At 45.4% G+C, this 26,984-nt stretch overlaps 1 protein-coding gene across 5 annotated transcripts in view; it reads right to left on the reverse strand.

Annotated features, from left to right (window-relative positions):
• Positions 1 to 208: 208 nt before the first annotated feature.
• Positions 209 to 26,984, reverse strand: part of CX1H3orf20 (chromosome X1 C3orf20 homolog) — an 84,195-nt gene continuing 57,419 nt past the window's right edge. For 4 of the 5 annotated variants that reach the window (XM_029049878.2, XM_029049877.2, XM_039910403.1 and 1 more), the window contains 3 exons: positions 24,727 to 24,869; positions 1,129 to 1,299; positions 209 to 497 (listed from right to left, as the gene is read on the reverse strand). In XM_029049878.2, coding sequence (XP_028905711.1) covers positions 347 to 497; positions 1,129 to 1,299; positions 24,727 to 24,869 — 465 coding nt within the window. In that variant the 3' untranslated portion in view covers positions 209 to 346. Of the gene's footprint in view, positions 498 to 1,128; positions 1,300 to 24,726; positions 24,870 to 26,984 lie in introns of those variants that run through there. The other variant, XM_039910404.1, reaches the window with a different exon arrangement.

Below are 26,984 nucleotides of genomic sequence, written 5' to 3' on the forward strand. Positions count from 1 at the left end.
GAGACTTTCTGCTAATCAATGGGCCTGGTCAGCAGGAAGCCTAGAATTCTCAGGGACTGTAATTTCCCCAATCAAACACTCTGGCTCCTTCAGTGAAATTCTTTCTCTTGGTGGCTGCTGCTAGTCTGAGAACTCTGGGACCCACCCTACAGGAGAATAACCTTGTTGAACCTTAGTGAAAGAGATCAAGATCAACCTAGCAAGGCTATTCATGGTTTTTATAAGCTTGAGTTTATTGCTAACAGCTGTCAGAAATTACAACTGCACAGTTTTGAGTTTCACCCAACCAACACTGATGATATGGATGGGAGAGCTGATGAAACAGCTCTTCCCAGAGGTGGTGGTCTTAAGATCTCTTTGAATGTCCTTTTTTCTTTCGAGCTTTTCCTGACTTTTTATGTTTCTTCTCTTGGAGAACAGGCTGGGTGGAGATCTCTGATGGGAGCTCCAGAGAAGGCTCTGGAAGGCACTTGGGTTCGGCTTCCAGCTCTTTCAGCCTAAAGGTGAAAACTCCAAAAAGTGTGTAATGGTGACTGAAAGAGACCTAGTTACTCTACAATGTAGCAGTACAACTTCCCTGGGGACTCGACACCCAGAAAAGGACAGCTCCAATGTAGCCCAGAACCATGAACAGAGCCCAGGGCCAACCTCACTGATCACCTTAGGCTTAAATGCCTAGGATAATAATAATAATAATAATAATGATGGTATTTGTTAAGCGCTTACTATGTGCCAAGCTCTGGTCTAAGCGCTGGATAGATACAAGGTTATCAGGTTGTTCCACATGGGGCTCACAGTCTTAATCCCCATTTTACAGATGAGGTAACTGAGGCACAGAGAAGTGAAGTGACTTGCCCAAAGTCACATAGCTGACAAATGACGGAGCCGGGATTAGAACTCATGACCTCTGACTCCCAAGCCTGTGCTCTTTCCACTAAGCCACGCTACTTCTCATATGATTGGGTTTTTTTTTTTATGGCTAGATGTATATTTCTTGCTTCCTCTGAAACTACCCCAAGCATGCGTTCCAGGGCTTTGCACACAGTAGGTGCATAATCAATGTTGTTGATTGCCTCTAAAGCCCTGATTTCTCACAACCAGGCTTGTGGGGAAATGGAGGTTACTTACGTGCTCATTCTTTTAAGACTTAAACTCTGTTCTAGAGGTCCCAAGGAAGACTTGCTCCACCCAATGGCTAAAGGCCTTTCTTGGTCAACTGTAGAATGCTGCTCTGAAATTGGTTTGATTCCTCTGAGGCGTTTCCATTTTCCATGGCGCTGGAAAAATGGGGAAAGGGTGCTAGAAAAGCAGCAGAGAACATATTGAGTTTGAGTGTCCTGCCTCCTACTGTGCAAAGCTTAAGGCAGAGGTGCCAGTCCTGGTGGAGAGCAGGTGGAGAGAGAACTTTCAAAATGTGCTAAGGGATTTGGCTACTAGAGGCAGCCTGAGGGAAAATAGGGAAAGTGAGGGAATTCTTGGTTCCTGGAGTATGGGTTAAGGTTATGCTGGAGTTTGCAGCTAGGAGAGTCCAGGGAACTAGACACTGGCTTGGGACTTCATGTTAGAGTCACCACCTCTCTGTACCTCATCTTTTCAATATGTAGACTGAGGAGACCAATATCTTTGATTACTACATTTCTTACAAAGAAGGTGTTTTATAATTCAGAATATTACTTCACTTAATGTGCCTGCCAATGCTGTTATATTGTACTCTCCCAAGCGCTTAGTACAGTGCACTGCACACAGTAAGCACTCAGGAAATACGATTGATTTGATAATAATGGTATTTGTTAAGTGTTTACTATGTGCAAAGCACCATAGGCTTACTAAAAGCTGGGGTAGGTACAAAACAATTAGGTCAGACCCAGTCACTGTCCCACAGTCTAAGAGGGAGGGAGAATAGGTATTTCATCTCCATTTTACAATTGAGGATAATGAGGCACAGAGAAGTCAAGTGACTTGTCCTGGGTCACACAGTGGTACCATGGCAAAGGTTCTCTGACTCTCAGGCCTGTGCGCTTTCCACTAGGTCACACTGCTTCCTTACTAGGCTATGCTTCCATACTGCTTCTCACTCAGTATACTCTCTTTGCCCTAGGGAATGTGCATTTCATGGGGAAAAAAAGGGGAAACAAACCTCTTCTATCCTACTCCCTATAGTTTTTACCAAGCCAAGGGAATAGTGAGCTGGCGGCCTCCAAGAGGCACTTTCCCAGCTCAGCCTTGAAACTGTCAGAGGGGTTCCTTCATCTCCACTGGCCCCATGGCTCTCTGTGGGGCAGCATATCATGCTGGGATAGGGTTGCTCTAAGTATGCCATCCCGAGTATAGGGTTCACATGCCCTCTGACCCTGCCCCCTCCCCCCCGACCTACGCACCCACCCCTCTTTGGCTGTGGGCAGCATGGATACAGAGTGGGTTAACCATTTTTTAAATGGGAACAAAATTTCTAGTGCAAAATATCTTCCCACCTTCAAATCAATTAATCAGTGGTATTTATTGAGCCCTTATGTGCAGAGCTCTATACTAAGCAGTTGGTAGAGTAAGATACAACAGAATTGGCAGACATCTCTCCGTCCATAAAGAATTTACGGCTTAGAGATGAGCTTCAAAGACTTTTTAAAATCACATATCCTCCAAGAGGCCTTCCCCCAACTAAGCCCAGAGGCTTTCCCCCAACTAAGCCCTCATTTCCCCTACTCCCTCTCCCTTCTGTGCAGCCCATGCACTTGGATCAGTACCCTTTCAACACTCGATATTCACCCCACCCTCAGCTCCACAGCTCATATGAACATAGCCATAATTTATTTTAACATCTGTCTCCCCCTCTGGACTGTAAGATCCTTGTGGGCAGGGAATGTGACTACTAGCTCTGTTGCATTGTACTCTCCCAAGTGCTTAGTACAATTCTCTACACACTGTAAGCATCCAATATATACCACCAATGGGTGGTGGTACAATCGGCAGACATCTCTCTGCCCATAAGCATTGACCATAATTGACCATTGACCATAATTGAACATTAATTGGACATACCAGATCACATTTTTTTGCCCCATATTTTACCTCATTATTAGTTGCATAACTATGGTAACCTCAAAGGATTTGGTAAATGGTCACACTGTACTTGGCCTTGAATACAGAACAGAAAGACAGGCACCCTTCATCAGCAAGTTCACATTTAAGAGATAATGGCTGGATTTGAATACTTGCTCTCAATTTTCCACGATCCAACAAGATAATCTTCACCATATGATGTAAAAGGTCTGAGTTGAAAACTAGGCCAAGTTGGACAGATGCTATAAATTGTTCGACTTAGGGAAACAGCTTGTAAGGCTTCTCAGTACACTAATTTTTCAAAGAGCAACTGCGGTTCTCAGAGTCCTTGATCTACAAAGGATGGCATCTGTTACCTGCCACTCCTGGGCTTGGCAGTTTAATTGTGAGGCTGATTCCTACGGACTCACCTAAGCCAAGGTTTGCCCAAAGTATTAAGTATGGGTTGGACCAAATTCAGAAATCCAAAGTGTGCCTAAAATATTAAGTGTGGGTAAGACTGAATTCAGAATTCTCCATGCTCCATGAAGATAGCATGGGTTGTGGTGGTCTGGCTCTGCATGGAGTAGTGGATAGAGCATAGGCCTGGAAGTCAGAAGGACCTGGGTTCTAATCCCGGCTCATACACTTGTCTGCTGTGTGGCCTCAGACAAGTCTCTTCACTTCTCTGTGTCTCAGTTACCTCATCTGTAAAAGGGGGACTAAGACTGTGAGTGCTATTCGGGACAGGGATTGTGTCCAATCTGATTTGGACACCTGCCCCCATAATAATTACAATTATTATTATCCCATATGATCATATGATCAATCTATTCAGGACAGTGTACTGCTTTAGGCATCAGCGTATGCCTGATGAGTTAGGACTCCAAAGAACTGCCAGCTCTCTGGGGGTGATGATAGGTCATGAATGAAAGCACTGATCTCGGATGAGAGAATAACATAACGGAAATTTGTTAGCTAAGCCCATCTGGGTTTGGCTTTCTTGAACAGGTGCACACCAACATCGTTTTATTTCCCATTTTGTTGTTTTCAACTACCCAGGATGGTCTCCAGGCAATACCTGATCCATTTAGATACCTATGCTGGAAGGGACTAAGATGTTCCATGCTGATAGCTCTTCCCCTCATCTTTAGGATAAGGTATCACAGAAGCAGCAACCCTAGTGGAAAAGATCTGCCTAGCAGATCAATGCATCTGCCTAGCTGGTATGACCACTCTGAAAATGAAGCACACACAAAACAAAGTCCACTAACCCCAGAGGCCTCTCAGGGTCACACCTGGAGAATTTCCAGTCACACCTGGAGAATTTCCAGTCCTCTACCAGTCTCAGCTACTGGAGGGAGGGTCAAGCAGAGGCATACCCATTACATTCCTAGCTTGGGCAGTGGCTAGCGAATGGAAGGCAATCTGCTACAAGTCAAAAGTCACCCACACTGGACAGCAGTGGTATGGGAGAGAGTCGAGGGCAGAGACCTGAGTTTACTGCGCGGAAGGCAGAAATGGTAAGCCACTTCTGGATTTTTACCAAGAAAACTCTATTGATACACTACCAGAACGATTGCAGATGGAGAGGGGGGCGTTATGCAAGAGATGTGTCCATGGTGTCGCCATGGGTCGGAAACTCCTCGACGGCATAAGACAACCCCAAGGGGAGCAGAACAATCCAACTTCCCTCCCCACACTGCCAAAGCATTGCCTGTGATTAGCCTCAGCAGCCAGCACTTACGCAGGTTAATTTGGAAATCATACGGCTGCAATGGTCTCACTGGCTTTGGTGGATGACAGGAGAAGGAGCTGCTCCCCTCAGGGCTGATTGTGCTGAAGCAAATGACTCTGACCAGAGACAGTGATAAAACTTAAACTAGAATAAATTGGGGAAGCATTTACTATTTGACCTCTGGGGACAGTTTGCCATTTTCAGAGAGAACAAACATGATCTCTGCTGGAAAAAGTCTAAGCAAACAGCCAGAATAGCAGCTTCAATCCTTCTGGAAAAAAGATTAGTGGCTTCGAGTGTCCTCAGCAAATGACCATCAGCAAAGTCCATTTGGGGTTAATCTGGGGATCTGTCAAAGGCACCACATCCCAGAGCATATATCTTCTCTGCAACTATTTTTATTTGAGGTTCCTTATAACCTCAAGGATAAACCAAATCACTGGGAGAGAAAGGACCACAAGAGGTCAACTAGTCCAATCTCCTGCCTCCAGGGCAGGGGTTGATTTTACGCCATCTCTCCTCTTCTTAAAGACCTCTAGTGAAGAGGATGGCATGATGCATATAGGACCAGTAAGGAAGATAGAGCTTGGAATCACAGCCACAGTCCTTGATTCTTTTTTATTAGGTCTCTTCAGGAAAACAGGGCTGAGTTCCCTGCTTGATTACAGGATTATCTTAGTGCTAAAGCAGTGGCATGTGTGTTGTTTTTTGTGTGTGGAGAGGGAGAGGTGTTCTTCAGATTCATAGAGATATTTTATCCATGTGTGCCCATGTGGCCACAAAGTTGTGGTTGAAAGGGCAAAGTGTCACTGGGGGCCCATTTCACATTGTGCATATGAACTGATTGTGCCTTGCTGTGCTGATGCACTTGTCCCTAGCTGGGCCTGGTATGGCTTTTACTTAAAAATATGTCTTGGTATCACAATCTTTCCAAAGTCTTGGCTTTAAAAGAGCCATTCCACTGCCACTGGCTGATGGCTATGTTTTCTGCTACTGAGGTTTGTTTGGTCACAGTTTTCAAACATTTCTTCTGTTGCTTCTCCTCACGTTTGGGTAGCCATTCTCCTCATAGGACCCTTTTCATGAAGAGGGTTGAACATGTTTTGCCATAAAAGAAACCCTAATGCACTCTTAAGGAACAAATGTCCAGGGGGCAACACAGATTTTTCCATCTTGAGAGGAGAATGGGACAGAGAAGCCATCAGCAACCTATGACTTTTGATTAGAGCTCTTTTTATTTGCAGCACTTGTTGCAGGACCAAACAATCCGGTATAAAAGAAATCCCATCTCCAGAGAGCTTGTTAGGGATGAAGGAAATAGCGGAACCTCATTACACTAAAGCAGGTTGATGGGTTTGGGTAATGGAGTGTCGAGGAGAGTCCATTAAAAAGTCCGGCTTCAGTCAGGCTCTCCTGCATTAGGGAAACTTCATGCACTTGCCTCTCTCCTGGACTACTTAATTAGCCCATCCTGGGTACATTTCCTGAATGAATTAAATCATAAGTGCTATTCCTCTTACAAAATTGTAGGCTGTCCAGTGTGTTATATGAAAATGCTAATGAAACATCACTTTTCTTAGAAAGGCAGAAAAAAACATGTGTAAACAGCATATGCTGCTCCAAGGCCTCATCGGAAAAGGCCCCTTGCCTATTTGTCCACTATTGGAAATACAGATAAAAATAAGGTGACTGGATTTCGGGAAGGTCAAAGTGGGAGGGAGGGCAGGACCAAAAAGGTAGAAAAAGTATAGGGGGGAAGGAGAGACAGAGAGAGATAACGAGAGAAAGAGACCCACGTAGGGACAGAGAGAGAAAGGCATAGACACAGATAGTTTGGGACAATGGTAAGACAAAGAGAGTGGGATGTGGTGGAGGTCAAGGACACCTGAAATAAAAATAATGATGATAATAACAACAACTATAGTGTTTATCAAGTACTTACTACTTAAGTAGTATGTGCCTAGCATCATACTAAATGTTGGGATAGATACAAGATAATCAGGTAGGATATAGTTCCTGCGCCATGTGGGGCATACAGTCTAAGTGGGAGGGAGTACAGCAGCTTAATCCCCATTTTACAGATGAGGAACCTAAGGCACAGAGAAGTAGAAGTGACTTGTCTAAGGTCACACAGCAAAGAAGTGGCAGAGCCAGGATTAGAACCCAGGTCCTCTGACTCCCAGGCCCATGCTCTACCCACTAGACCAAGCTGCTTACCTGAATGGTATTAACTGAGCACCTACTGGGCACAGAGCAATATACTAAGCACTGGGGAGAGTACAATCAAATTAACAGACACAGTCCCTGCCCTTGGGGAGTGAAGCAGGGGAGAAGGACACAAAAATAAAATGCAGGTAGGAGGAAAAAAGCAAAGGGGGCATGAATACAAATGACTGCTTAAGTAATAGGGTATGAACAAAAGTACTCTGGGAAGTTCAGGGTACTTTAATGATTAGATGGTGCAGAACTCATGAAGAGGCAGTTGGGGGGATAGAGCCCCTCCAGGGTTACCAACAGGCTCCTTCTTGACAAATCCAACAGCCTCTACTCCATCCTATTCCTTCTTGACTTCTCAGCTACCTTCGATACCGTGGGCCACCCCCTTCTCCAGGAAACATCTAACCTTGGTTTCACTGACACTATCCACTCCTGTTTCTTCTCCTATCTCTCTGGCTGCTCACTCTCAGTCTCTTTTCCAGGCTCTGCCTCCCACCTCCTAATTGTGGGAGTCACTCAAGGCTGAGTTCTGGGTCACCTTCTATTCTCCATCTACACCCACTCCCTCAGAGTACTCATTGACTCCCATGACTTCAACTACTATCACTATGCAGATGATTCCCAAATCCCCCTCTCCAGCATGATCTGTCTCCTTCTCTGTAGTCTCATATTCCTTCCTGTCTTCAGGACATCTCTACTTGGATATCCCACTGACACTTCAAACTGAACACATCCAAAAGAAAACTCTTCATATTTCCACCCTAACCCTGTCCTCCCCATGAGGACATCCATCACTGTAGACAGCACCACCATCCACCCTGTCTCACAAGCCTGCAACCTTGGCATTTTCCTTGACTCATCTCTTGTTCAACCCACATACTCGGGCTGTCTCCAAATCCCTCACACTGCTGCATGGATCGTTTAAAAAAAAAAGTCCATGTTTCCCCACTCAAGAACCTCCAGTAGTTGCCCATCCACCTCTACATCAACAGAAACTCCTTACCATTGGCTTTAAAGCACTCACTCTCCTTTCATTTTATGATAATAATAATAATGACGGTATTTGTTAAGCACTTACTATGTCCCTGGAATGAGGAATTTGAGGGAGCCAAAGCCAGTCTGGTGCCTGGATTTCCCCCAACGGTGCTTTGCAGCACGAACCCGGCAGTGGAGGAAGTGTACAGGAACACACATAAATACAGAAAAACACACACAAACATACGCACATACAGACAGAACTCACCCAGCAGCTACTTTCTTCTCTAGTAACAGACTGATGCTGCTCAGGCCATGGAAGCAGGCACCAGCAATGGAAAGGGAAAATAATGGCTGAGATGCAACTTTCCCCATTGCTTCCCTGCTGCCCACCATATTCTTTGGAGATCTCGATTCGGAGGCCATTTCCATCATGGTGGAATGACCTCGGCAGTAGAAGTCAATTGCAAATCCGGGGGCCAAGAGGTTGGGAGAAAGGGCCCTCTGCTGCCCTATGGCTTTCTTTTGTGCTGTAGGCACTTGGTTCCCAGGGCTTGAATGGTGATTTTCCAATTTTAAAATATGTCTTCCAGTTTCCTCAACTCACCATCACTTCCAAGCTCTCTTGGGACATGCTGACCCTGAGATTATTCTGATTATAGTGAAATTCATATGTGCAAAGACTTCAATAGTTTTCATGGACAATGTAAAAAGCCAAGTGTGGGTCTAGCAGTATCTGCTCCCGAGGAAGGCATGCAGAATTAACCCCAGCCAACTGTCTCATAATATATACTCTAGGGTGAACAGGCAATAGAATATGAATGGCTCAATGATCTGATCGGGGGGTGGGGTCAGGGTATATTTTAGGGAGGCTTTGAATTTGGAGAGGAATGTGGTTTGGCAGATTTGAGGGGAAGTAACTTCCACACCAAAGGAGCCTGCATAATGGGTTGGAGATGGGAGAGGTGGGAGTGAGGTAGAGCTAAGAGTTTAGTTTGGGATAAGTGATGCATGTGAGATGGCAAATAGTAATAGTAGCATTTTCTGAGCACCCACTTGATGCAGTGTTCTCTATTAGGTGCTTGGTAAGTACAGAATAAAGAAGTGACATATTCCCTCCCTATGAGGAGTGAACACTCTAGCAGGAAAGACAAACGTAAGGTAAGGAGACAGCCAGAAAAATAGGAAATAGGTACGGTAAAAATGTAAGGAGGCAATCAGATACAGGCAAATTGCAAGGGACAGCATCAAGATCTTCATTCAGGGTTCATCAAGACCTTCAGGAAGCATTTGATACCATCAGGGAATGGGGGTTATGGCAACTACTGAAAATGTTTGACTCCTGAAAAGTTTATCAGGATTTGTCTATTTTAGTCTTGTTAAAAGCACATCTCTTCCAAGACGCCTTTACTGACTAAGCCCTCATTTACTCTTCTCTTATTCCCTTTGTTGTCTCCTTTGCACTTGAATTTGTGCCCTTTATTGACCATCACCCCTCAGCCCCACAGCCCCTATGTATATATCCGTAATTTATTTATATCGACACCTCTCTCCCCCCTAGAATGTAAGTTCTTTTTGAGCAAGGAACATGTCTACCAGTTTTGTTATATTCTTCTCTCCCAAGCGCACAGCACAGTGCTCTGCACACAGAAAATGCTTAATAAATACGATTGATTGATTTTTAAGATTACTCCACAATGACATAGCAACCCTTGTCAGAGTTGGAAGAACCTTGTCGGATTCTTTCCCCATCCCCTGTGGAATTAAGTAGGCTCAGTCCTGTGCAATGTATTATAATTATGGTATTTGATAAGTGCTTACTATGTGCCAGGCACTGTACTAAGCGCTGGGGTGGATATAAGCAATTCGGGTTGGACGCAGTCCCTGTCCCACTTGGGGCTCACAGTCTCAACCCCCATTTTACAGATGAAGTAGCTGAGTGACAGAGAAGTGAAGTGAATTGCTCAAGGTCACACAGCAGACATGTGGTAGAGTCAGGATTAGAATTCATGACCTTCTGACTCCCAGGCCCTTGCTCTATCTACTATGCCATGAATGCTTGAGAACACAGTAAGGAATCTGATCCTCTGGGAAACTCAACAGGTGGAGAACATTATCAAAAGTCCTTGAATAACTCATCCTGGAACTTCTAGATGCTGATAACTGCACTTTCAGAGCGTATACCCCAAAACAACATGCAGATGATCACAAACTGCTTCTTAGAATCAGCGAAATGCTATGATCTGAAGAGGAGAACCCATGGACAAGCAAGAGGATCTGGATCAACAAACAGTAATTGAGGCATTTCTTAAGAGTTTACTGTGTTAGATAATAATCAGGTCAGATACAGCCCATGTCCCAGATGGGGTTCACAGCCTTAAGGGGGAAGGAGAACAGGTATCGAGTCCCCATGTTACAGATGAGAAAACTGAGGCCCAGAGAAGGTAAGTGACTTGCCCAAAGTCACACAGCAGACAAGTGGCAGAGCTGGGATTAGAACCCAGGTCTCCTGACTCCCAGACCATGCTCTTTCTACCAGGCCACTCGGGAGCCTGAATGAGGGAGGTGAAGGAAAGAGAAGCATCTGGATGCATCTGGGCAGCTGAAGGATCACAAAGTAAGAGAGATGCTGTTGCTCACTAAGCCATAAGAGCAGAAATAGTGGACAGCTGGTTACTGCTCAACTCCTCCACCCCGGCTGGGCTCAGCCGAGCTCAAATAGCAAATAGTCAAAGGAGGGTGGCTGTGTGACAGCACAATGGGGAGAGATGGAGGCCCCGCATGATACATGTCCCCAGGCCAGGCAAATCAACGGGACAGTGTTTTCATGCAGTAGGGAACCAATAGCTTGCCAGCCAGAAGGCTTGTATCGGGGTTGGTGGGAAGCAATCAACATTTTTGGTTGCGATTGAGATTGTGCCTAATCACACAATGAAAAGTGATAAATTAAAGGGAGACTTGGGAGAAGGATGTGCAACTGCTGCACTGCCTCTTGTCTATTTAGGAGGCACTTCACCTACTAGATTCAGGCCAGTTGGCAGAGGGGGCCAGGAAGAGTTGGAAAGCTGCTTAGCCCACACATCTAGGCTCAATACTTCAGGGTATTGCTCAAGCTCTGCCCAGTGCCATAAAAGGCAGGAAAACTCTTGGGGTGACAGTTGATTACGTGAAGAAAGAGAACTCTGTAAGCAGTCTCAGGTTAAAGAGAATCGCAGAGGCTTTGAGCTGAAAGTGAACTTGGAAGGTCACCTGGATCAAGGGTTTTGAACCAGTGGGTCTAGAACTATGCAGGGTACTTCCCAGGAGTGTTCCGCCTAAGCACAAGACCCCTAAGGAAGCCATAATAATCGATCAATCACATTTGCTTAGCATGTACTGTTTGCAGAGCACTGTAGTACTTGGGCGAGTACCATACAACAGATTTGGTGGCGATGTTCCCTCCCCACAAGGATCACTGTGGCCTTAGTCAGGGAAGGCTTCTTGGAGGAGATGTGATTTAAATAAATAAATAAATAAATAAATGAGCTTGAATCTGCAACCTTGAAATCTGGGCACTGGTCTCCCAGGTAACAGCTGTTAGCATCATCAACAGGCATTTAAGAGCCCAAATGTCCATGATGCTATAATGGGGGCTGAATCAATCAATCACTTGGATTTATTGAGCACTTTCTATGTGCAAAGCACTGTACAATATGACAGCTCTGGTAGACATGCTCTCTGCCCACGAGGAACTTTCAGACTAGAGGGGGAGATGTCTCAAAATAAATTACAGATATTTAGTTTAAGTGCTGTGGGGTTGAGGATGGGGTGAATGTCAAATGTTTTAAAGGGTACAAATTAAAGTGCCAGGGCAATACAGAAGGGACAGGGAGTAGGGGCAATGAGGGCTTAGTCGGGGAAGACCTCTTGGAGGAGTTGTGATTTTATTAAGGCCTTGTATGTGGGGAGAGTGATAGTCTGTCAGATTTGAAGGGTGAGGGGGTCCCAGGCCAGGGGGAGGACATGGATATGGGGTTGGTGGTGAGATAGATGAGACAGGTACAGTGAGTAGGTTGGCACTAGAGGAGCAACGTGAGTAGGCTGGGTTGTAGTAGGAAATCAGTGAGGTAAGATAGGAGCGGGGAAGGTGATTTAGCATTTTAAAGTAAATGGAAAGGAGTTTCTGTTTGATGCAGAGGTGGTTGGTCAACTACTGGAGGTTCTTGAGGAGTGGGGAAATATGGACTGAACAGTTTTGTAGAAAAATGATCTGGGCAGCAGAGTGAAGCATGGACTGGAGTGGGGAGAAACAAGAGGCAGGGAGGTCAGCAAGGTGGCTGATATGGTAGTCAAGGTGGGGATGAAGATAAGTGCTTGGAGCAGGATAGTAACAGTTAGGATGAAGAAGAATGGGCAGATTTTAGTGATGTGGTGAAGGTTGAATTGACAGGACTTGGAGACAGATTGACTATGTGAGTTGAAAGAAAGATAAGTGATGGACAGAGCCAAGGTTATGGGCTTGTGAGGTAGGGAGGAAGGTGGTGCTGTCTCCAGTGGTGGGAAAGTCACAGGGAGAACGGGGTTTGGATGGGAAGATGATGAGTTCTCTTTTGAACATGTTAAGTTTGAGGTGTTTGAAGTTTGAGGGTTAAGTAGAGATGTCCTGAAGGCAGGAAGCAATGCGAGACTGCAGAGAAGGAGAATAATCAGGGCCATGAGGGTGATTTGGGAATCATCCTCATAGAGACTGTTGTTGAAGCCATGTGAGCAAATGAGTTCTCCAAGGGAATGGGTGTAGATGGAGAATAGTATGCACAGTAAGCACTCAGTAAATATGGCTGAATGAATGAATGCCCCAGAACTGAGCCTCAAGAGACTCCCACAGCTAGGGGGTGGGAGGCAGAGGATGAGCCTAAGAAAGAGCCTGAGAATCAGCAATCAAAGAGATAGGAAAACCAGAAGAGGATAGCATCAGTGAAGCTAAGGTTAGATAATTTTTCCTGGCAAAGGGGGTGGTCAACAGTGTTGAAGGCAGCTGAGAGGTCAAGGAGGATTAGGATGGAGTAGAGGCCATCGGATTTGGCAAGGAGGAGGTCATTGGTGATCTTTGAGAGGGCAGTTTCCGTGAAGTGAAGGAGGCGGAAGCCAGATTGGAAGGGGTCAAGGAGAGAATTGGAGGAGAGGAAGTGGAGGCAGCGGATGTAGACAACTTACTCAAGGAATTAATCAACCAGACATGATCCCTGACTTCTAGGGACTTTCAGTGATGAGGAACTAAGAGCGTCTCACCCAGAAAGTGACAAATCTGAGATTAGATCTCAGGTTTCCAGGCCCTATTCTTGCCAACACTAATTATTAGACCTACAGACTGCAGGGTGAAATCCCCTTGGGAATATTTCCAAGTGACCCTTGGGAGTCTGGACCAATTTTCAGTTTGTCCAGAAATAGGCAGGTGTCATGTCTCATCAAAGGCTCGGTTGTTTTCCTAATCCTTCCCTGAGCAGAAAGGGGATACACACCTGTGATTGGGCCATGAGAGTGGGCAGAGGGGCTTTCTGACATTTATTCCCCTACCTACCCTAATAAGACCGCAATTTGACTGTGGCAAAAGCATCAGAAGACTGCAGGACTGACCCTGGCACTAGCATGCTCACCAGTATCATTGCTGTAACAATGAAGGCATGATTTGGAGAAAACTACTTTGGCCAGAGTCTTTTACCTAGCCTTCCTTTGAAGCCAGGCCCAAACACCCCTGTTCTGAAGCAAAACAAAACACGAGGTGAGACTGTACCTATGATTTACCAGGAGACACTTTCCTGCTTCCATTACTTGCCTTAATTCAAAAGCATTTTAACTATTAGCCGAGTTCCTGCCTGTGTCACCACACTCAATTATTCACAGCAATGGGCCCAGACATTGACAGACTACACGGGCATTAATGCAGTTTAAAACTGAGGGCGGCTGGTTCCTTGATAATTTATTGCAGCCGATTATGCAGACCAACAGAAAGTCAGGGACTTGACTTACAATAAATGGACAATACCTAATCCATCACCACCTGAAATATCAACTGGATAACTGAGTTCTCAAGTGTCAGTTGGATTAAAGGTGCCAGATGGGTTTGCCTGAAGAACCCTCTTGCGTGCAGGAAATAAATGTCTTGTTGCTCCTAACCTCGAACTGGAGAATACACCACCAGAGCCAGAGCTGAGGCAAGGGCTGGAAACAACAGGGACTCTGATGGCAGGCGAGTAGCATCTGTGAATGCCTTTGGCACTGTATTCCCCCCACTGAGCAGGGAGCCTTTAAAAAGATTCTGAGGCAGTCATCTTTATTGCATCTTTTTCTGAGGCGCTCAAAGAACTTTGTGGATGTAGGATCACAAAAACAACATGGCTAGGCGATAGCTCCAGGGTATCCAATATGACTACACCTTAGGGAGAAAAAGACAAACTAAACCAATCCCCACGGAAAGGCATCCTCCAGATCAAGGACTAATGATCACCTACTCTACTCTATTAAATTTCCAATGAGGAAAATTTCCAATTCTCTTCAGCTCTGCTGGTCCAGAGATGATCTATGCCATGATCAATCCTCACCATAACCCTGGGAGAAAGGCGGGAAGTCCATCCTGCTATTCCTATTTTAAGGAAAATGGGACTGATGATCAGTATCAATAATATTTATTGAGTGTTGACTCTTTGAAAAGCACTGCACTATAGTGCTTGGGACACATACACAAAAGTGAAAGATGCACTCCCTGCCCTTGAGGATCTAATGGAAATATGGGGAGAGAAATCAGGGAGTTCCTCCTAGAGGATGTGACTTTAAGTGGGTATTGAAGGAGGGGAAGGAAGTGGTTTTGTGAAGCTGAATGGGGAAAATGTTCCAGCCCAGGGTAAAAGGCATGAGCAAAAAGACAGAGGCAAGAGAGTTAAGAGCAAGGTTCATTTAAGAGGTTTGCTCTGGAGGAAGAGAAGAAGAGCGCCCAGGAGATAAAAGGGAGCCAGTTGGTAGAGAGACTTGAAGCTTGATAGTCAGGAGGCTGGTTTTGAAGAGAAGCAATAAGGAGCCATAGGGAAGGGGAACGGTGTGCTCCAATCTGCATTTAAAAAGATAATATGCACAGCTATATTGACTGAAGAAAGGGAAGCTAGAGTCCGGGGGGGCTGTTAGAGTAATCCGGAGGGGTTGATGAGAGCAGGTAGCGGGGTGGTAGTTGTAAGGTCAGAGAGGAAGGGGCAGACAGAGGTGGTCACTAGTACAAAAAGGCATCCATCAAATCAGGGGACTGACCTGGATCTTTATAGCCCCCATCCAGCCCCTTCCACACTACATCCACCTTCATCCTTGGGTAGAATGTGACTTGGGGTCATTTGGACAAAATACAGTGCTCCTCTGTAATGGGCAACTCATCAATGAATCCTCCTGTTTTGCCCTTTCATGAGTTCCCAACTATCAATCAATCAATGGTATTTATTGAGGGCTTAATGTTTGCAGAGTACTGGACTAAGCCCTTGGAAACATACAATAGGGTTGGTAGATGTGATCCCTGTCCACAAGGAGCTGAGAGTCTAGATGGGGAGACTGGCATGAAAATAAATTACATATAAGAGAAATGGCAGAGTATAAGGATTCATACGTAAGTGCTGCAGGGATGAGGGTGGGGTGAACCTCAAGTGCTTCTAAGGGATACAGAGCCGAGTACATAGGCAACTCAGTGGGGAGGGTGGGTATGGGAAATGAGGACTTAGTCAAGGAAGGCCTCTTGGAGGAGATATGATTTTTAGGAGGGCTTTGAAGGTGGGGACAGTGGCGGTCTAACGGATATGATGGGGGAGAATTGTTGCTCCTGGCTGCAACAGAGACCTATGGTACCTTCCCCCACCAGAGAATGTGTAGAGGAGGAGGGGAAAGTCCAGGCTAGGTCCTTGGGGAACAAGGGAACCCCCAAGTTCCTTATCTGCCTCACTAAGCAGGTGGCCTCCTGAGGCATCTGCATCATGCATCACAGGGTCCCACCAGACCCTTCCACAAATCAGAACCCAGTCAGAGGCACAGCCTCACCGATCTGTTCTACAATCCTCAGTCCCGACAAAAAGCCCTCTGCTTCCTAGAATGGTGAGAGGAGCAGGTGTGCACTCATCAGAATCTGCTGCCCACTGAGAGTTCTTCCTGCTCTTTTTGTCCCAGTGTGGAGATAGGACTCAGTCTCTTGATTCTCTTTCATCTCTTAATTTCTTCAATAATCAAATCCTGGCTTCTCATTAGAGGGCCATGGAGCTCTCATCTGTTACACTGGGAAATTTCTTAATTTTGACTTAATTACCTACTCATGTGCACAATGACCATGTACTGACTGATGCCAGTTTCCTCCTACCTACACAACCCCTCCCCCACTACAGAAGGGGTTTGAGGGTGGCTCCGGTCTGTGTTGGTGGCAGTCAGAGACTTAACACAAGGACTGGAAAACCACTTTAAGAAAATGTAGGCCTCAGACTGACCACTGAAGAGATTTTGGTGTAGCGCCAGTGGCAAGAGAGTTTAATTGATTTTTCCTTTGAACCCAGCTTCCTTTCCTTGTCTCTCCATTTCAAACAGTACCCCTGTTCCCTGGGGAGGGTTTGAAACTTGTTTGAAAACTTGTTTTCTTCTTCCCTTATCTCTGAGAGCCATATCCTTCAATCCTAACCTCCCTCAGCAGTGACATCAGCTGCTTCCTTCCCTGCAGAACTCTGACATCACCACCGCTCCTTATCAGTGGTCATGTCTGCATAGGATAAAAACTAAAGCAATGCTTACTCTACCCTCCCGCACCCCCAAAAGAAAATCTCAAACCATGCTTTTTCATAATGGGGCAAATGGGTCCTGGTCTCCTTCTACTCAAATCAAAAGGGGATTTGGAAATGGCATATGTTGTCCTAATATTTCAGAATCGGCCTAAAACCATTTGGTTCTGTCCAAGCAGATTTGTTGGGGGTTTTTCTTCTTTTTTTTTAACCACATAATTGTGTTCTCCTAAGTGCCTCCTGATTGGCCCCAGGAGGCTGCCTGATTGACATTATACACATCTGTCTCTTCTCATCCTCCTTTCCCTCTTAAAAAAGGAAATGCAGCAAAACTTGAAACGTGCTTCTATTATTCTTTCCTTTTTCAGAAGGAAACTGCTTTCATCCGCTTTCCATCTAAGCATGGGGTTTCTCAAACTGGTGTCTGTGTACCATCGCAGACACCAAGCTTATTCAGGCCAACCTGCTGATTTAGAAACCCAAACAGCGAGATGGGTACCTTTAGAGTTACTTTAAAGACTGATTATGCCCTCAGAAATATTAGGCCTTTGTGTTTACAATTCCCTACCTTAGGAAGTTTTCCACCTCTAACTTTACATTCTATTGTCATCTCTGTATTCATTCAGTTGTATCTACTGAGCCTTACTGTGCACAAAGAACTATACTAAGCACTTGGGAGAGTACAATACAATAATTAAGAGACACATTTCCTGTATGTTCCCTTGCACTAAGGAAAATAGCCAAAAACCAAAAACCTCCACATAAATATGAGGCTCAAAGACAAAGCAAGGACCCCCACACCAAGCCAAGTCACGGTTGTCTGTCACCAGCATTCAGTAGGTCAGGGATGATTTTCTCAAAGATTTCTGATGATTTAAATTGTCCATTGAGTTGGAAGAACTTTCTGATTGAAAATATAGTCTGGTTCAGCTTCCAGCTCCCTTGTCACCTCCTCAAGAAGGGCAACATAGATTAGGTTGAATAGAATCGGACCTACCACGTAGCCCTACTTCACTCTGACAGTGACGGGAAAGGTGTCAAACAGGGTGTCTTCAACACTGAATTCTCACTTGACACCTATTAAGCACTTAATAAATTCCATAATAATAATGACAATAATAGCTGACTATTCCACTGTGGAGAAGCCTAAGCATCTTGGTGAACTTCTCAGCGCAGCCAACTGACTTTAGCAATTGCCAGAGGTCACATCTGTTGTTGTTGGTTTTTTTTGATGGTATTTGTTAAGTGCTTACTATGTGTCAAATGCTGTTCTAAGTGGGTTAGACACAGTCTCGTCTCACACAGGGGTCAGTGTCTTAATCCTTATTTTGCAGATAAGGTATCTGTCACCCCCTCCTCAAAAGTCTCCAGTGGTTGTCTATCCACCTCCGTATCAAACAAAAACTCCTCACCACTGGCTTTAAAGCACTCCATCGCATCACCTTGCCCCCTCCTACCTCACCTCACTTTTCTCCTTCTACAACCCAGTTCGCACACTTCGCTCTTCTGGTGTTAACATTCTCACTGTGCCTCGATCTCGCCTGTCTCAACTGCCGACCCCTGGCCCAAGGCCTCTGGCCTGGGACGCCCTCCCTCCTCAAATCCTCCAGACAATTACTCTCCCCATCTTCAAAGCCTTTACTGAAGGTACATCTCCTCCAAGAGGCCTTCCCAGACTAAGCCCCATTTTTCCTCATCTCCCTCTCCCTTTTACGTCACCCTGACATGCCCCCTTTGCTCTTCCCCCCCTCCCCACCCCACAGCTCTTATGTATCTGTAATTTTATTTATTTATATTGTCTGTTTTTATTTGTATTGATGTCTGTCTCCCTCCCTCTAGATTGTGAGCTCATTGTGGGCAGGGATTGTCACTATGTATTGCTGTATCATACTTTCCCAAGTGCTTAGTACAGTGCTCTGCACACAGTAAGTGCTCAATAAATTCGATTGAATGAAATGAATGAAAGTAACTGAAGCACAGAGAAGAAGTGACTTGCCTAAGGTCTCACAGCAAACAAATGGCAGAGCTGGGATTAGAACCCAGGTCCTCTGACTCCCAGGCCCGTGCTCTTTCCACTGTCATGCCGCTTCTCGATGATGAGGTCAGTGGTTTTTTAAGTTCTACAGAAACAACATTCAAGTCTTGGTGTTGCTCCCTATACGTTTCCTGTATCTGATGTGCTGCATTGATCCCATTAGCAATGCTGCATTTTGGTCTGAAGTCACACTGTGATTTAGATAGCGTATAGTTGAGTTGTCTGTTGTCTCAGTTGTCTGTCCAGAAGGATTCTGGCTAGATTCATACTGGTCATGAAAAATAGGGAGATTCCCCCATAGTTTTCATGGGCAGCTCTGTTTCCTTTCTTCCTGAATATGGTAATTACGATGACACCTTTGGAGTCCCATGGCATTTTCTCAGCAATCCATATGTTGAGTAAAAGCTCAGGCAGGTGTCTGAGTATCAAGTCTCCTTCCTGCATGTTGATTTTTGCAGGATCATCTTCATATCTGGGTGTGTTTTCATTTTTTCACGGCTTTGACTGAGGAAGAGTTGGAGTTGAAGCCCCACCTTCACGCTTTGGCCAGTTTTCCATACTTTGAAGGGTCTCCTGCTCACAGTTGGAAGACATGCTCAGGAGTTCACTATGGCATCTTATGATCTGTGTAGGGTTATCTCTTCTAAAGTGTTGAGGGTGGCTCCATCAGTACTTTTTAACCATGCCATATTAATGTGAATGAGGATAGAAAGTGAAGCATGATTAGCACTCTCTATCCCTGCCACTCGTGTTCCTGCTTGGTCACAGAATGCTACAAGTACGTAGGTGGGTAAAGGGGCAGCACAGTGAAAAATGCCCATGAAGATTTTTGGGTTTTTTTTTTTCCATGAGGACCTATTTGTGGCTGAAATGACCTTAGTATAATGCTGATGCTTTGCCATAGCATCATCACCTGGCTGGTAGTTGCCTTGGTTACCACGGTTAGCACTGTGGTCACTGACACGCCTGTAAGCCAGCTGTTTTTCAAGATTCCTGCTGGGCCCGACCACTTGGCAGAACACCTTGGTTTGGTAAAACACCTTCAACACTGATCAAAGAGCCCCTAAAGGCAGAATCTGGCTCCCAGAACAGACCTCTTTCCACTAGACCAGTAACACAGAGGCCTCATGGACTTCAGATTCCCAATGGTAATTGTGCTATTCATTAACCGCTTACTCTGCACCGTGCACTGTACTAAGCACTGGGTCAGACACAAGATAATCAGGTTGGACAGAGTATCCCTGTCCCATAAGGGGCTCACAGTCTAAGTGGGAGGGAGAACAGATATTTAATCCCCATTTTCCAGATGAGGAAACTGAGGCACAGAGAGGTTAAGTGACTTGCCCAAGGTCACCGAGCAGGCAAGTGCCAGAGCCGGACCTAGAACCCAGTCATGGAGGGAGCAACTAAGTCTCCCTGGCCTCACACTGTTTCGACCCTTCCGTCCCTTCTCTACTTCTCAGGGAGGGGATGTCTTTTGACTCTGATTGGCCCTTCCCTACCCTCATACTCTCCCTGGGGCTTGAGGGCAAGAACACTGGGAATCTCTACAAGGAACCCAGAGTCCTTGGCTCTGTGCTGTCTTCATTCCTCCAGGCTCCTTGCTGAGTGGGATTCCCCAAAAAAGGCAGAAAGAATGCAACCCATCCTGGACCTAGGAAGCCTGAACTTGTTTATTCTCAGGGATAAATTGAAACTGGTGTCCTTCAGGAAGACTTTCACCTTCTTGTAGAAAGTGGATTAGTTGTGGGTGGCAGATCTAGAAGATGCACGTATGCACAGACTGCTCCACGCAAGATATAGAGTTGTAATACAGTGGGTTCTTGAAAACTCCAATTTAAGTTTAAGCCTTGTAATAAAAATAATAATAATAATGGTACTTGTTAAGCATTTACTATGTACCAAGCACTGTTCTAAACAATGGGGTAAAAACAAGTTAATCAGGTTGGGCACATTTCCTGCCCCACATGAGGTTCACACTCTTAATCCCCATTTTACAGTTGAGGTAACTGAGGCCTAGAGAAGTTAAGTGACTTGCCCAAGGTCACACACAGACATGTGGCGGAACTGGGTTTAGATCCCTGGTACTTCTGACCCTCAGGTCCGTGTTCTAGACACTAAGTCACACTGCTTCTTCTAAGCAGAACCTAATTTTCTCATAGGAGCAATAATAATTGTGGTATTTGTTAAGTGCTTACTGTGTGCCAGGCCCAGTACTAAGCACTGGGGTGGATACAAGCAAATCAGGTTGGACATAGTCCCTGTTCCGCATAGTGCTCAGAGTCTTAATCCCCATTTTACAGATGAGGTAACTGAGGCACAGAGAAGTGAAGTGACTTGCCCAAGGCCACACAGCAGACAAGTGGCGGAGCCGGGATTAAAATCCATGACCTTCTGACTCCCAGGCCCGTGCCCTATCCGCTTCGCCATGCTGCTTCCCAATGTCATGAACTGGGTACTGGATCCTGAACCCAAGTCATATACACTATTTTTTACCAAAATTACCCAGAATTGTGTACTCAATTGATTATAGATAAGTAATATAGCTCTATTCATGTGTTTCTATAGAGTCAGAGAGGTTCCACAGTAGGGAAGCCAACTTTTACTTCATCTGAAATAAAAGGAGCATGTTGCCCCTCCCTGGTAACTCTGCCTGATGTTCAAGTAACCTCACCCCATCCCTCTTTCCACTCTCCACTGCATGAACTACCAAAGCCATCAATGACGGCAATGTGGTAAAGCTGAAAGCAATGTGTCAAAAGGCAGGGTGTGAATATAAAAACCCAAGTGACATTCATTATACCCTGAAACATCTTAAGTTGAGGACCTACTGTATAAGTGATGCCTACACATTGAGATAGCAGTGTGGCTTGGTGGAAACCTCCATTTGTATGCTGTGTGACCTTGGGTAAGCCACTTAACTTCTCTGTGCCTCACTTACCGCATCTGTAAAATGGGGATTAAGACTGTGAGCCTCACGTGGGACACCCTGATTACCTTGTATCTACCCTAGTGCTTAGAACAGTGCTTGGCACATAGTAAGTGCTTAACAAGTACCATTATTATTATTATTATTACATTTCCCTGACTGCTGGCCTCATTTACCAAACATCCAACAGCTCTGGTTGTGAGACTCCAAAGATCAGGAAGTCCCATAATCCTTCCTATCCTGACCGTACTGCCAGTCACAGTGAGATTCAGGGGACAATTTGAAATCCACGCTTATCCAGTGATTGAATGCTCTGGGTATTATGCATCACTGTGAATCAGCGACTCCAGTCCCTTCCCGCACGATTACTACAAATACCATGGGTATGAATAAGGATTAATCACCAACAGGAAAAGCACCTACAAAGATGAAGTATAAGTTCAGATCATATCTGTACTAGATAGGGAGCTGGAGGTGTTTTCTCTGTCTCAACAGGCTTAAGGGAGAATCTGTAAAGCCTGTCAATATTAACTCCTGGGCTGCCAGGACACTGTAGCCCAGTGTTATAATGGCATGACAAATGAAGAGAAAAAAAGTTGTTGGAGTACTCCAGGTGGTGCTGGGCTGCCAGGACAGCTGACTGCAGGATGTGGCCATCTGTGTATTTAGGTGGTAGAGTTTGAAAGACTGAGTCCTGGCCTTTGGCCTTCTGGTGTTGCCCTAATTACCACTGAAAATTTTGAAGGCTGAAAGGCCTTCACACCCACAAACAGGCATGACGTGCAGGACTATGGGCTGCAAAGGCATTAAGATCTACTCACAAGGACTTTCTATCTAAAAAGTGATGTCACAGGGTTGCCAACCTGATGTCTAGCCTCTCTGAGTTCAGGTCAAGAAGTAAGGTCTGAGTATAAAGTACCTGGAGGTAAACCATGGCTGGGAGCGGAAGGAAACTAAACTTCTCGATAGAGTTGTAGTATGTTCCCAAAGATTGGCTTTCCTTTTTTCATTAGATGGATCCTGTACCAGCTCAGTAGAAGATAACAGCATTATTAAGGAATCCAACATGTTCTTTTCTACACCATTTATTCAGCCATAAGTTTATCTGTCTCCCCCGATTAGACTGTAAGCCCGTCAATGGGCAGGGACTGTCTCTATCTGTTGTCGATTTGTACATTCCAAGTGCTTAGTACAGTGCTCGGCACATAGTAAGCGCTCAATAAATACTATTGAATCTGTCTCAGTAGAACGCCTTCTCCTTGAGGGTTAACAAGGATGATGAATGAAGCGGTATGGCCTAGAGGATAAAGCTTAGGCCTGGAAGTCAGAGGACTTGGGTTCTGATTCCACTCTGCCACTTGCCTGCTGTGTGACCTTGGGTAAGTCACTTCACTTCTCTGTGCCTCAGTTTCCTCAACTGCAAAATGGGGATTCAATGCCTGTTCGCCATCGTCTTTAGACTGTGAGCCCCATGTGGGACAGGGACTCTGGCAGACCTGATTTCCTTGTATCTACCTCAGCACTTAGAACACTGCTTGACACATAGAGTAAGCATTCTACAAATGCTATTAAAAAAAAAGAGAGAGTAACTCCTGAGTTCCCACTCTTTCCCTGCTCTTAGGGCACTTAAATCCTTTTGGTACTGTCCAGGTGATACCTAGCCTCCTGGAAGGAACTCAGTCTCTCTGGACTCAGGCTCAAGATGACAGATGGGTCCTTTCGTCCCTTGCCGGAGAGAGACATCCACCATCAAGGACCCTTCTCTTCTTCCTGGGAGGTCCTGGCTTTGGTCCTCTGGTCTTCAAGGTCTTTTTTCCATTCTGGAAATTGGGGGTAATCTCTTCATCCTATGAAGTCAGGACACTAAGCAAGTCCTTGACTTTGATTCCTAGGGGTGCAGGAGTGGAGCAGTGGATGTGGCTGACAGAAGCCATCCTCCAGCCTCTTTCATTCAGGGCACCGCCTGCTTCCTCTTCTTGTCAACTTTCATTGATCCTTGGTCCAGTCTGCATCCAGCCTATGAATCCAGATACTATGGAGCCGATAAATCTCCTCTGGAGACTCCCTTCCCCAGTTGCACCAGAGAGTGTTTACCAGCAGGGTAAACAGATGGTTCAGATGGTGAGGTAAGAGCTGCACTCTGGGGAATGGTCCTGTGAGATCTTCTGAAGATTGTGGGCCTCTTCCTCTCAAAGATGGCCATGTTTTTACCCTTTTTAAAGACAGTAGCCTGTCCTGCACTGAGACTCCCTGGGATTTGGAAGACTCTTTTATCTAGGTATTTGGGTGACTCAACTCTCCGAGTTTATTATCCCTTTAGGCAGTCTACAAGCTAGTCTACCAGGTAAGGTCCTGTCTTTTAACAACCTGGGTGACTCACTGACCCTATTCTTAAGAAGCCTGGCTCTAGACTCTGGAGATCTAGTCTCTCCCTTCTCCTGCCCCTTCTCTCATTCTTTTTCATCCTTGTTGTGGCACTCTCTACTTTCTACCTTTTCCCTCAAAACTGTTCTCCCGGACTCCCTGTTGAATCTTTCCCTGGGTCACTTCTCAACATAGTTTCAAATCAACTCTCAGTTCATCACAGTTATCCCAACAGATAATGGAAAGGAAAATGAGACCCAGAGATGGAAAATCACTGAGCTACAGAAGGACCTGAGAATCCAGGTCTCTTGTCTCCTTCAAATTGCTTTATCCACTAGCTCACATCATCTTGGGGGTAACTAGTGAGGAATTAGCAGTGTTGTCTTTGAATTAAATGACAGCTTTACCTAGAGAGGAATGGTTCATAAGCATGTGTCTTTACTTCCTGTATTCTCTCAGGCACCAAATACAGTGCTCTGTATGCAGTATGCCCTCAGTGTAGTCTACTGAATGTATGTTTGAAGCCACTTCCCCATCCTCTCTTTAGCACAGGCAACTTCCCTGACAGTGTGGTTCCATTGCAAAGAGAGCTTGGTATGATCTCTGCCTCTATCTCCCCGACACATCCACAGCATTTTCCACCCTGCTGGACTTTCTGTTTTACCTAAAACTGAATCCATCAGGGAGGTAGCGACCCATCTTGCAATCCTGGTGGGACTGGGCGATCTGTTTAAGCAGGTCCCTCTTGCTCCAGCCATATCTGTTCAAAATGTTACTCCCAAAGAGTAGCTTCCCATTACCAAAGATCTGTCGACAGATAGAGAAGAGGTAAGGAAGAGCAGGCATATCATTATGTAACTACTATTATTATTATTATTGTTGATGGTAGTAATGTTGAGGAAAATCCAAGTTTGGCCCAAGCTCTTTCCCTTTCCTGTTTTGCTCAGATTTTGGATCTTTTCACTTTGCAGTTGGTCAAGTTAATAACTGGTTGATTAATGCCTCCTCTGCAGTAGGATCAGTACCACCTGGAACTCAGCTCATTCCAGTGAGTGGGGGATGTTGGCCAAAAAAGATGCCTCAGAACCCTCACTTTATGACTATGATACCCAGGACCAGCAATTCTCCAATCTGCTCCCTGGACTCCCCTGACAACAGGAGGCACTGGATCCCAATCCCTCTTTAATCAATTGTATTTATTCAGCACTTATAGTACCAAGTGCTTGGGAGAATAACAATCTAATAGAATTAGTAGACACATTCCTTGCCCACAATGAGCTTATAGTCTAGAAGGGGCGATAGACATTGATATAAATGAATAAAATGTGAATATGCACATGCCTTATTGAAGGCACATCTCCTCCAAGAGGGCTTCCCAGACTAAGCCCCACTTTTACTCATGCCCCCCTCCCTTCTGCGTCGCTCTGACTTGCTCCCTTTACTCACCCCCCTCCCCCCCGGCCACCTTCCCAGCCCCATAGCACTTACATATTTATCTGTAATTTTATTTATTTGTATTGACGTCCATCTCCCCTCCTCTAGACTGAGCTCATTGTGGGCAGGGAATGTCAGTGTTTGTTACTGTATTTTCCCGAGCACTTAGTACAGTGCTCTGCACACAGTAAGCGCTTAATAAATATGATTGAATGAAGTGTTGTGGAGCTGAAGGTGGGGTGAAAAAAGAGTGCAAATACAAGTGCAAGAGTGACATTAGAGGAACATCCTTTAAAGCACTTACTGTATGCCAAAAACTGTTCTAAGCTTCGGGGTAGATACAAGCTAATCAGGTTGGACACAGTCCATGTCCCACATGGGGCTCACAGTCTTATTCCCCATTTTGCAGATGAGGTAACAGACACAGAGAAGTTAAATGACCTGCCCAAGGTCACACAGCAAACAAGTGGTGGAGCCAGGGTTAGAATTAAGGTCCTCTGACTTCCAGACCTGTGCTCTTTCCACTAGGCCATGCTGTTTCTCTTTTATGCATCCACCCATCCTTAAAGACCCTAAGTCTGAGAAAAACATTGGCAGCTTCAGCTAGTCTTTGGGAGGCCCCCAGTGGAACCAGGTTGAAAAAAAGAAAAGACTTGGCCAAACATTACCACTAAACACACCCCTTCTAAATACTCTGTTCCTTCTAAATGGAGTGAGGGGTACAAAGTGTAGATAAGGTGAGGTCCTGGGACAGAGAGAGGAACATGCAGGTAGAGCCAAGACCATTTGGTTTTGAACACCTTATTGGGAAATCCCAGTAGGAAGGCTTGAGTGCTTGAGGGGATAGGACCTTTTTAAGAAGCAGTGGTCTCTCCTGGCTTATCCCCCGTGGCCACAGACATGACCCAGATCAGATTACACAGGCACCTACCTCCCTGGATCTTCTTGATACCCCAGGATAGAGCTGGAACTATCTTGGGTCCTCTGACGAGAGAGAATGATAACATGGGACCAAAGGGTTTGAAAAAAGGAGGCAATGTGGCATTCCTCTCTCCTTCCTACCTATGTCCAGACACATGCTTGTTTCATTGAAGATGCACCTCTGCTTTGGAGAAACAGTCAACAGGGCCACACCACTTAATCAAACAGCATTTACTGAGTTCCCAGGGAAGGCAGAGCCTTGTAGAGATTTTGCTGAAGGGATTTTGGAAGAACCAGATATAGTCTCGGAGCTTAGCATCAAGCGCAGGGGACCAGCCAGACTAGATTTGCATACCATAAATAACCCAAAGACATGCATAACACATCATATAAAAACCCAGGTGACAAAGCCAGACAAACAATTTGGAGAGATATTCAGTGGAGAGAAATGCTGAGATTACCAGGGTTTAGGTGAACTACTGAAATGAGGAGATCCTGCTCATTGGGTTCTGTGGCCCTTTATATTCTCCATCTACATCCACTCTCTTGGAGAACTCGATCGATCCC

This window comes from Ornithorhynchus anatinus, chromosome X1 (assembly GCF_004115215.2).
Source record: "Ornithorhynchus anatinus isolate Pmale09 chromosome X1, mOrnAna1.pri.v4, whole genome shotgun sequence".
Classification (NCBI taxonomy): Eukaryota; Metazoa; Chordata; class Mammalia; order Monotremata; family Ornithorhynchidae; genus Ornithorhynchus; species Ornithorhynchus anatinus.